Consider the following 11,254-nt stretch of genomic DNA (forward strand, 5'->3'; position numbering starts at 1 on the left):
TTTTCTTGTGAGTCACGTTTGGTCTTAAATACCCATTCACAACCAATTCATTTTGAACCTTTAAGCAATTTGACTAGATCCCAAATTTTATTGTCATTCATTGATTTCAACTCTTCTTTCATAGCATTGAACTATTTTTCATAATTGTGAGATGTCATGGCTTACTTAAAAGATACTGGATCCTTATCAATGCTTAAGTCACACTTATCCTCAAGTGAGTAAACTATAAAATCATCTGAAATTACTGGTCTTTTTTGCCTTACTAACCTTAAAATTTTTTGTGATTTATCTATTACTTGTTCATTTAGGACTTGTACATCGTTATTAGACTCAACATTTATATATTCATCTAGTGAGTTTGGAATGTTGTATTATTACCTTGGCATGTTACGTGACCGTGACACAATAATAGGAACAACAACTTGAAGAACTATCATGTGTATGAGTTATTACATGATTTTTTCGAATATCCACTTTTCGTGATTCCCCACTCCCACTAAAATGACTATTTTCAAGAAACCTAGCATTTTCATATTCAGTTATTCTCGTATTATGATTAGAAGAATAAAATATGTACCCTTTTAATTTATTCGGATAGCCGATGAAGTAACCACTAATAGTTCTTGCATCAAGCTTCATTCCATGTGGATTATATGTTCTTACTTCTGTTGGGCAGCTTTAAACATGAAGATGCCTTAAATTGGATTTTTTTTTTGTCCATAGTTCATTGGGTGTCTTAAAAACCACTTTACTAAAAACCCTATTCAGCAAATACGTAGTGAATTTTAATGCATACATCCATAAGAATAAAGATATATTACTATCATTTATCATGCTCCTAACCATTTCCATAAGAGTACGATTCCGTCTTTCAACTACACCATTTTGCTATGGTATCAAGCATTGTATACTAAGCACATATGTCTCGACTTTCAAGAAGCTTTACAAATGGATCTTGACATTGTCTATTTTTAGTAAATTTTTCATAATATTCACCACCTCTATCGGACTTCACAACCTTTATTTTTCTATTTAATTACCTCTCTTTCTCAGTAATGAATATTTGAAAATTATTCACGGATTGAAATTTTTCATGCAAAAGATATAAATAACAATACCGAAAAAAGTCATCAATAAAAGTAATAAAATACTTTTCACCACCCCAAGATGGATTATCAAAAGGACCACAAATATCAGTGTATCAGCTCAAATAGTTGACAGCTTCTTATGGCTGGATTCTTTGAAATGGTTTTGGTTTGCTTTCCTTTAATGAAATTGGTATAGAATTTACAATCCACAACTTTACTGGCAAGTGCATCGGGTCGTACCAAGTAATAAACTCAGGTGAGTGAGTATCGATCCCACGAGGATTAAAAAATTAAGCAAACGATAGTTAATTGATTATTCTAGTCAGACAATCAAAATTAAGTGTTTCAATAACAAATAACATAAAAGTAGATAATTAAACAAGAGCAAACTAAAATTGGTTAAGAAAAGAATATGATAAAGATAGTTAAAGTATCAAAGGTATTTAAATTTTAGAATTAACAATTATTGATATCTACTTTTATCATGCTAAGATTGAGTTTATGGCAAATCCTAGGTGATTGAATTCCTATTCCTAGGCAATTCAATCTCCTCTAACCCAATTGATCGTCACTTCCTTGATCAATCAATTATATTAGAGGGTTAAGTTTAAATTTCGATTTATAAGCTACACAAACCCTAAGAACTCAAAAATGACGCAGTTATATGTCACATACCATATTAAGTCTAGATAATTAAGAAGTTGTGAGAAAGTGGTTTCAAGCTGTAATTCTAATGATATAACTTTTCCAAAATTCAATAGAATTCAAGTTAGAAAATACTTATTTTTCAATAATCACTAATTCGTATGACGAAGAACTAAACCAATTCTTAAACAATAATAAATGCATTAACCAAGAGTAGAAAAGCAAATAATTATTAATCCATCAAAGTAAACAGAGCTTCTAATCTTAACAATGGAGGTTTAGTTGCCCATAGTGCATAAAAATTGAAATCCTAATCAAATGTAAAACCTAAAACTAAAAAGAGTGAAAAAAAAAAGAAAGAGGGAGAGTAGAGAGGAGGAAGAAGAAGCCAACAAGTAGAGCCAATCTCTCCTCTTTTTATAGTAAAACCTAATTGTTCAAAAATCCAAAAGAAATCCTCCGTATTAATACAAGGAAATCGGATCTTGGGTTGCAAATCTGGTCACTGGTGCTAAATGCCAAGTTAGTGGTATTTAGCGTCACTTTTGATGCAATTTGCGCACTCCTTGTTGCCCGTCTGTCATTTAGCGCCAGTTTCTGGCATTTGGCACCGAGGCTCCTACATGGAATGATGCTGGACGCGGTTTGGCGCTAAAGCTAATGTCGCGGCATTTAGCACCATGATGCCAAAGAGAAAGCATAAACTATTATATATATCGTTGGAAAACTCTGAAAGTTGGCTTTCTAATGCAGCTAGAATCGCCTCATTTGGATCTCTATAACTCAAGTTATGCTCGTTGGAGTGTGAGAAAGTCAGAGTTGACAGCATCCACAAATTCTCTTTGCACTTGTCTTCAATTCTTGGTTCTTCCTTGTTCTTTTGCTTCTCTTTTCCTAACATTTTTCTACAAGAATCTTGAAACTAAGAAAATCAAAGTACTAATAAAATAGCCTTAAAAATCATATAATTATTAAGCAAAAGTCATTAATTCTCTATAAAAAAAATACCAATGAAAAGTGTTTAAGATGCTCACACATCAGAAATTCACACACACATCCCAATCAAAAAAATCCAATTTAGGTAAAATTTTACTTTTCATTAACCTTAACATCCTTTCTTTGGCTATATGACTCAATATTTTGTGCCACAAGAAAGCATAATTTTTAATAAGTGCTTCACTTTTATTACTAATATTGTGTTCAATATTAAATAAGGATTCAGCAAAGTTAACATTAAGATTGAACGATATAAACCATCTACTAAAATACCAGAACCATAATAGTAAGCAAGTTTATATAATGAAAAAACACCATGTCCAATCTTAAAGTTAAAACCTACATTATCCAAATTCGAACAGAAACTAAATTTCTAGCACATTCAGAAACATAAAGACACTTTTCTATATCTAAACAGCAACCACCGTCTAAGATCAATTTGTACGTCCCAATTCCTTCAATTTGTGCCTTCATTATATTTTTCATATATAAGAACTTTTTAGTTCCTCTTATGTGCTGGATCGAAAAGAAACCCTGCATAATATGTAATACATGAGTAGTTGCACCAGAATCTAACCACCAAGTATTATTAGGCACTTCAACAAGATTTGATTTGAAACATACTGAAACATAATAAATACCTTTCTTTTCGAACCATTTCTTTCTTTTCAAACAATCTTTCTTTACATGTCTAGTCTTGTTACAGAAAAAATATTTTAGGTCCTTCTTTTGGACATTGTCATCATGAACCTTTAGTGAAGCATGGTCCTTCTTATCCTTTTTATGCGGCTTATTCTTACTGCTACTAGATCTAACTTGAAATGTGAGATGGAGAGAGTGATCTTTCCGTTTTTTTAATCTCCCTTTCTCTTGAATCAACATGGCCTTAATTTCTTGAAAATTCTATTTTTTTTTAAGAGTGCTATAATTCACTTGAAATTGGCCAAATTTAGGAGAAAACGAGTTCATAATAAACTATACCAGAAAAGACTCACTGATATTCATCATACTTATGGATTTCAACTTTGCTGCCAGATTAGACATTCCAGTCATATGATCATAAATGGGTTGTAACCATTCAAATTTCTTAGTTGTCAATTCTATCATAAGGTTTCTCACAATGGACATATCAGTTATGTCCGATTGAGAATATTCCTTAACTTTAGCTATGAAATCTTTAGCATTGTCTGTCTTAGACATGGATGACTTAATATTTTCAGCCATTGTCATTTTATCAAGTTCAAACATAGCCTATTTGACCTTCTCAAGCCACATAAAGAGACTTGTGCTCTTTGGAACTAGTCTCAGTAATTTCAAAAGGCTTTTGATCCATAACTAATGACAAGTCTAAGTTCATAATACCCAATTAAAATTAAATTTGCTCAGACCAATAGTATAGTAAAGTTTATTAAACTTGACAATTCTATTGCCTTAACCAAACAAGTTCATGGAAGCTTCAAATATAATAAAAACTCACGCATTAACGCTTTAAATAATCAAATAATATATCATTTAGATTCAGATAAAACATTTAAAGTATATCAATATTTTTTTTGGGTGATACATTAACATACAACAACACAAAAATACTAATTAAATTAATTTTATTTAATTTGTTTATCAGATAGGCACTAACAAAAATATTTAATATCTTTAGATATTTAAATATTTTTAATACTGTACATATATATACTGTGGAAACGCGTCAAAGAGAGGGTCATGCTCTCATCAAGCTCTATCGTGCAAGTCTAAGAACAGAGGGCGAAGAGATTGGAGATGAGGAATCAAGCTTCATCCATGGTGAAGTAAGATGTGAGAGTATGTGATGAGAAAGAGTGAGAGTATGTGGTGAGAAAGAGTGAGAGAAAGAAACAGGAATTGAACTCAGAGTGGTGTTAATGTGAAAATGCTCAATTGGGGATTTCCCTTGTTTTGACATGCTGTTTATATACAAGCTAAAAGAAAAAAAATAAAAGAGTCATTAACTTAACTGATTAGCTATAATCTCTAACTGATTAACTATGCCAGCTGGCATTCCTAATTTCTATTTACAAATGTAGAATGGGTTTTAGCTACCAAGATGCCTATTCAAGTTACAGCCTCCCGCAAACTAGGACTATAAATATCCAGAAGTCCTAGTTTGGCAATGTTGCTGTTGAAGGGTGCTGGGGCCAGAGCTTTAGTGAGGAAATCGGCGAGTTGGTTAGAGGACGAGACCGGCATCAGGTGAGTGAGGCCTGAAAGATGTTGATTCCTGGCAGTGTGACAGTCGACTTCGATATGTTTCGTTCGTTCATGAAAAATTGGGTTGGTGGCGATGTGAATGGCGGATCTGTTATCACAGAAGAGTGTAATTGGTTTCGTGATGGGAAGTCCAATATCCTTCATGATGTAGGAGAGCCACTGTGCTTGGCAAGTTGCAAGTGCCAGTGCCCGATACTCGGCTTCAGAGGAGGATCGTGCGACTGTGCTCTGCTTCTTGCTCTTCCAACTAATCAGCGACTTACCAAGATAAAAGCAGTGACCAGTGATTGACCTGCGAGAGTCAGCACAAGTTGCCCAATCTGCATCTGAGAATCCGGTAAGAGTAAGATCATTATCTACCAAGAAGAGAAGGCCAACAGTGGGACAACCTTTCAAATATTTTAAGACACGATAAGCTGCTTGCATATGAATATCAGTGGGACAATCGATGAACTAACTGAGCCTTCCCATAGCATAGGCAATGTCTGGTCTGGTGTTGGTCAGGTACAGAAGCCTGCCAATTAACTGTCTGTATCCAGTTTTGTCTTCCAGTGGAGTCCCACTCTCCCTAGATAACTTTGAAGCAGTGGTGTAATCCATAGGTGTGCTTACTGATTTGCACTCTAAGAATCTGAAGTCTTTGAGGATATCCATGGCATACTTGCGTTGGCATAGATGAACGCCCTTCGAAGATCTAGCGACCTCCATACCCAAAAAGTACTTTACATCCCCCAAGTCTTTGATTTTGAACTTCTGATCCAGCAGTTGCTTGATAGACTCAATTGCAGCAAGGTCATCTCCTGTGAGTACCAAATCATCTACGTATACCATAATAATGGTGACGCCATGAGTGGTGAGTTTGGTGTACAAAGAGTGATCAGATTCTGATTTGATAAAACCAGCGGATTTCAATGTTTCAGTCAACTTTAAGTTCCATTGCCTGCTTGCTTGTCTTAAACCATACAAGGACTTCTCAAGCCTGCACACTGACTTCGGGCTTAATCCTGGTTGCTGCAGTCCAGGGGGTAGCTTCATGTATACTTCTTCGTTCAACTCTCCATGTAAGAAGGCAGTGTTTACATCCAACTGCTTGATGTGCCAGTGCTTTGCTGCGGCCAAAGCCAACACAACTCTTAAGGTTGACATTCGAACAACAGGGCTGAAGGTGTCTATGAAATCAACTCCTTCAATTTGTGTGAAGCCCTTTGCGACTAGTCTAGCCTTGTGGCGTTCAATGGTCCCATCAGGATGATATTTGATTCGGAACACCCACTTGCAACCGATGGCTCTCTTGCCAGATGGGAGTGTGGTGATTTTCCAAGTATGATTTCTCTCCAGTGCCTCCAGTTCACATTGTATGGCTTCTTTCCAGCAAGAGTGAACAACAGCTTGCTCATAGTCACTAGGAACAATATTTGAAGAAATTGCCAAAGAGAACGCTCGATGTTTTGTACTAAGTGCATCATAAGAGATGACCTGTGACATAGGATGCCTGCAAAGAGAATTGGTAGCAGTGGTATTTATGTGGCATTGATAGTCATTGAGATAATTTGGCACTTTTCTAATTCTGGCAGATTTTCTAACAACACTTGAGTTGAAGTTAGGTGCAGGTGATTCATGATGAATGCTAGATGCAGGTGATGCATGAGGATTGGTGGAATATGATGTGGCTTGTGAAGCAGTGGCAGGTGCAGAGCTGTATTGTGATGAATCTTGTTGTATTAATGTGTGATCTATAATAGATGCATTATGATGCATATGATGAGATGAATTGGATGTGTTGTATGATGAATGCATGAATGAGTTGTCTGTGTTGTATGTGTCATCGGTAAAAGGATCATCAAAATTATGTCGAAATAGCTGTGATTTTTGTGAATGTTGGATAAGTTCAGCATTTGATATTTTTGGGTTATCGGTTGAATCAGATTCTGAAGTTGAGTATGGAAAGTGGTTTTCATAGAAAATAACATTTCTAGATGTAAATATATTTTTGGATTGCAAATCTATAAGAGTGAATCCCTTTGTCCCTTCCTTGAAGCCCAAAAAAGCACATTTCTTAGCTCTCGGATCCAATTTTGTTCTGCCATTAGTAAGGGTTGATGCATATGCTAAACATCCAAATACCTTTAAATTGCTTAAATCTGGTATTTTATTAAAAATGATGTTGAAAGGAGAGTTGTTTTTGAGAAATTCACTTGGTTGGATATTGATTAAATGCACAGCATGTTTGACAGAAAAATTCCAAAAATATTTTGGCATGGATGAGTGAAATAGTATAGCTCTTGCCACCTCTAAGATGTGTTGGTGTTTTCGCTCCACAATACCATTTTGCTGGGGGGTTTCAACACAAGATGTGTGATGCAAGATGCCATGAGATGCATAGAATGATTTTAAGAGAAATTCAGGGCCATTATCAGTTCGCACGCATTTTACAGTTTTGTTAAATTGGGTTTTAACCATTGCAATGAAATTCTTAACAAGGTCAGACGCTTCAGACTTGGCTTTCATGCAATATATCCAAGTGTATCGACTCTTGTCATCCACAATGGTTAAAAAGTACTTGTGTCCATGAATGGAAGGTGTTGATATAGGACCCCAAATGTCAAGATGCAACAAATCAAAACAGCTAAGAGATTTAGAAGCACTATATGAAAATGGTAATCGCTTTTGCTTTGCTAAATGGCAAGAGTTACATGGATTTATTTGTTCATTACAATTGATGAATGGATGAGTTTTATGCATTATTTGCAGTCTATGCTGTGGAATGTGACCTAATCTAGTATGCCATAAGGCATTTATGATATGTGTGTAAGCTGCAGAATTGCCATCAGTAGTGACAGCTGCTGTGAATGTAAGTGATGGGTGCCTGGAAGTGTGTGTGAAATCAGTTTTGTGAGCTGCAGAACAGAAAAATTGCTTATCCAATGTATAGAGACCATCAGCACATTTAGCTACTCCAATCCTCTTCAAAGTAGCTTGGTCCTGTATCTCACATAAGTTGTCATCTATGAGCATTTTGCACTTCAACTTGCTGGTTAATTTTGACACAGAAATTAATTTGAAATCGAAGTTTGGAATGAAAAGCACATTTGAAAGGTATAATTGATTAGAAAACCTTATGGTGCCAATGATGCTACTAGTCGTATGGCTACCATCAGGCATTCTAACAATCATGGGACTGATTTCTTGATATGATTGAAAATCGTCCAAATTAAAAGTGACATGATCAGTTGCCCCTGTGTCTATTACCCAGAGGTGAGATTTAGCAGCAACAAAGGTTGAAATGTTGCTACTGTATTTTAAAATGACAGTGTTACCTTGAATCAATGGAGTATTGTTTGTGGTGGATTGAACCTGATTTGTGACTTGAGGTTGTTGCTGAGCCTCCTGTCCTTTGAGAAACTGCAGAATTGCATCCTTTTGGTGTGAAGAGAGTTCATAACTTGTAGAATCACCAACTTCCTTCTGACTGTTGCTTAGGCTGCATTGGCTGAGATCATCAAGTCTCTTCTCAGCAGGTGCTTCAGCAGCAATGTAGTTAACGCTACTGATTTGCCTTTGCCTCAAGTGAGGCGGCAAACCATGCTTTTTATAGCATGTCTCAATAGTGTGGCCGGTCTTGTCACAGAATGTACATTGCACTCTGCTTCCTCGTCCTCTGCCAGGAGCCTGGTGTCTACCTCTCCCTCTGCCTCTTCCTCGGTTGCTCTCATTGTTCGACTGCATGGATCTGTTAAAGAAAACCTTGGATTCATTGCATTCATTGAATTGTCGTTCCTGTTGTGTTAACATGGAGAAGGCAGCATCAATATCAGGTGTGGGATTCATCAGCATTAGTTGGGATCTGACATTAGCGTATTGGTCATTCAGTCCTCTTAAAAATCTTGTGGTGCAATCCTCTTGCCTATGCTCTCTGATTATATTCAACCCACATGAGCACACAGAAGTACAATTTACGCAATCAGGAATGGGTCTGAAATTGTTCATATCCTCCCAAAGAGATTTCAGCTTTGTGTAATAAGCCGTAACAGTAGCGTCTCCCTGTTTCAATTGAAATAGTTCTTCCTGCAATTCTGCCACCCGAAACTTATCACCATGATAATATCTATTCCTCAGTTCCTTCCAAATATCTGAGGCGTTATTATTCCAAATCACGCTTGCTGAAATTTCAGGACTCAATGATAGTGTTATCCATGATACTAAGTAAGTGTTGCATTTCTCCCAAGCTTCAAAAAGCGCATCGTTTTCATTCGGCCTTGTGATTGATCCATCAATGAACTTGAGCTTATTCTTCGACTTCAAGGCCAACAACATGGCTCTGCTCCAAGCACTATAATTGCTTGTAGTTAAAATAACTGGAATGAGAGGATTACCAGGACTTTCGCTCGGATGGAGAAAGTAAGGGCTCGCTGGATCTTGCCATAAATTGACTGAATTTCTCGCCATCTGAGCTTGAATTGCTGACATTTGTTTCAAGAAATTTGCAATTGATTGAGCATCCATCACATTGGGATTCAACGGTTGAGTGTTATCCATTGCAGTTTAGGGATTGAAGAAAATAAGAAGGGGATCTTTCGAGACGAAAGAAATCGGAGCGGTTACCAGGGGGAAAATGAAAGGAAATGAAATTCAAGAACACAATTGGCGAATTCAAGAATCTGTTTGGTTGCCAGATTCAGATCTTCTATTCTTGGTCTCGTTGATCGGAGCGGTTACCTCTCTTCCACGCTCACCGCACCATGTGGAAACGCGTCAAAGAGAGGGTCATGCTCTCATCAAGCTCTATCGTGCAAGTCCAAGAACAGAGGGCGAAGAGATTGGAGATGAGGAATCAAGCTTCATCCATGGTGAAGTAAGATGTGAGAGTATGTGATGAGAAAGAGTGAGAGTACGTGGTGAGAAAGAGTGAGAGAAAGAAACAGGAATTGAACTCAGAGTGGTGTTAATGTGAAAATGCTCAATTGGAGATTTTCCTTGTTTTGACATGTTGTTTATATACAAGCTAAAAGAAAAAAAAATAAAAGAGTCATTAACTTAACTGATTAGCTATAATCTCTAACTGATTAACTATGCCAGCTGGCATTCCTAATTTCTATTTACAAATGTAGAATGGATTTTAGCTACCAAGATGCCTATTCAAGTTACATATACATCACAAATCTTGCTAATTTAATATAAAAATAATTAATCCACCTTTGAGTGTGATTCTTAAATTCTTATAACAACAAACACATAATATATATTTTTACATTATCATATATGACTATTTTGATGGTCAACAAATCTATTTTAAATTTACGAAAAGAATTACACTGCTAGACATTCTATCAAAACATTTAGATAATATTTATTTGATTTACGCAAACTTAAACAAATTAAATTTATGAATAATCATAAATTATATAACTTTGCTCAGATACCACATATTAATTTTAGTTTCTACAACCAATACAAAAATTATTTTTAACAATAATAGAAGATCTTGAAATTTATGATTATCACATTATAAAAGAATAATTCAAAACATACCTGGATCCATGTTAAATTATTCTTGAGTTATGATTATTTTTTGATGTCAAAATCTGTTTTTAATTCAAGAATTTAAAGGTTATGAACGTCGTTCCACACTTCTACTATTAATGAATAATTTAAATTATTAATGGATAATTTAGATATACATAGAAATATTATATTAATAATATTTCTATAATTTAAGTATAAATACAGTACTCCAAGAGTACTCTCATGTATATCTTTACTATGATAGAAAATTATACATTCTAATTTGTTAGGATCATAAATTATGCTTTTTAAGATAGAAAATATTTGATATAGTTTCATATCAAAAGTTCGTAAATTACAGGCATTCATCATATGCATCTTCTATCTGTTTGTTTGCTTTGTCGACTTGTAATTGTTTGCCTATGTGTATAACATGTCTAATTGCCTACTTGAATTACTTGAAATATATGTCTATACTTGTGTTTTACTTGCATTGTAATTAATTGTGTTTTCTACTGGGATTGAGGAGGCTAGGAAGGCGGTGGCGATGGGATCGCATGGAGGATAGGTTGGTGAAAGCTGTGGGGTAGCGGAGAGTTATTAGTTACAGAATCCTTTAAGTTAGATTACCCTTTTATTATGTTAAGGTTTTAAATAATGTTTTACTGTTTTAGTTATGCCTTAAGATGAATCTTGTGATGGATATGAAGTTCTAGGATTGCCTCTGGCATCCCGGGGTCTTATATCTTACATCACTGGGCACTGTTACCATACTGAGA

At 35.5% G+C, this 11,254-nt stretch overlaps 1 protein-coding gene across 1 annotated transcript; it reads right to left on the reverse strand.

The window, feature by feature from the left end:
- Nucleotides 7,839–9,848, reverse strand: LOC110271797. The gene is made up of 2 exons (XM_021123186.1): nt 8,291–9,848; nt 7,839–7,955 (listed from the first exon to the last, which is right to left on the reverse strand). Exons 1-2 carry the CDS (start codon nt 9,507–9,509, stop codon nt 7,921–7,923), a joined length of 1,254 nt encoding a protein of 417 aa, XP_020978845.1. The 5' UTR covers nt 9,510–9,848; the 3' UTR covers nt 7,839–7,920.

The sequence above is a fragment of the Arachis ipaensis genome, chromosome B05 (assembly GCF_000816755.2).
Source record: "Arachis ipaensis cultivar K30076 chromosome B05, Araip1.1, whole genome shotgun sequence".
Taxonomy (NCBI): domain Eukaryota; kingdom Viridiplantae; phylum Streptophyta; class Magnoliopsida; order Fabales; family Fabaceae; genus Arachis; species Arachis ipaensis.

Excerpts from the sequence above, each read along its gene's own strand:
- LOC110271797 (XM_021123186.1), bottom strand. The coding sequence starts at position 9,509 with ATGGATAACACTCAACCGTTGAATCCCAATGTGATGGATGCTCAATCA. Across the intron at positions 7,956-8,290 it reads CAATACTCCATTGATTCAAG|GACCAAGCTACTTTGAAGAG; the intron begins GTAACACTGTCA and ends TGTGAGATACAG.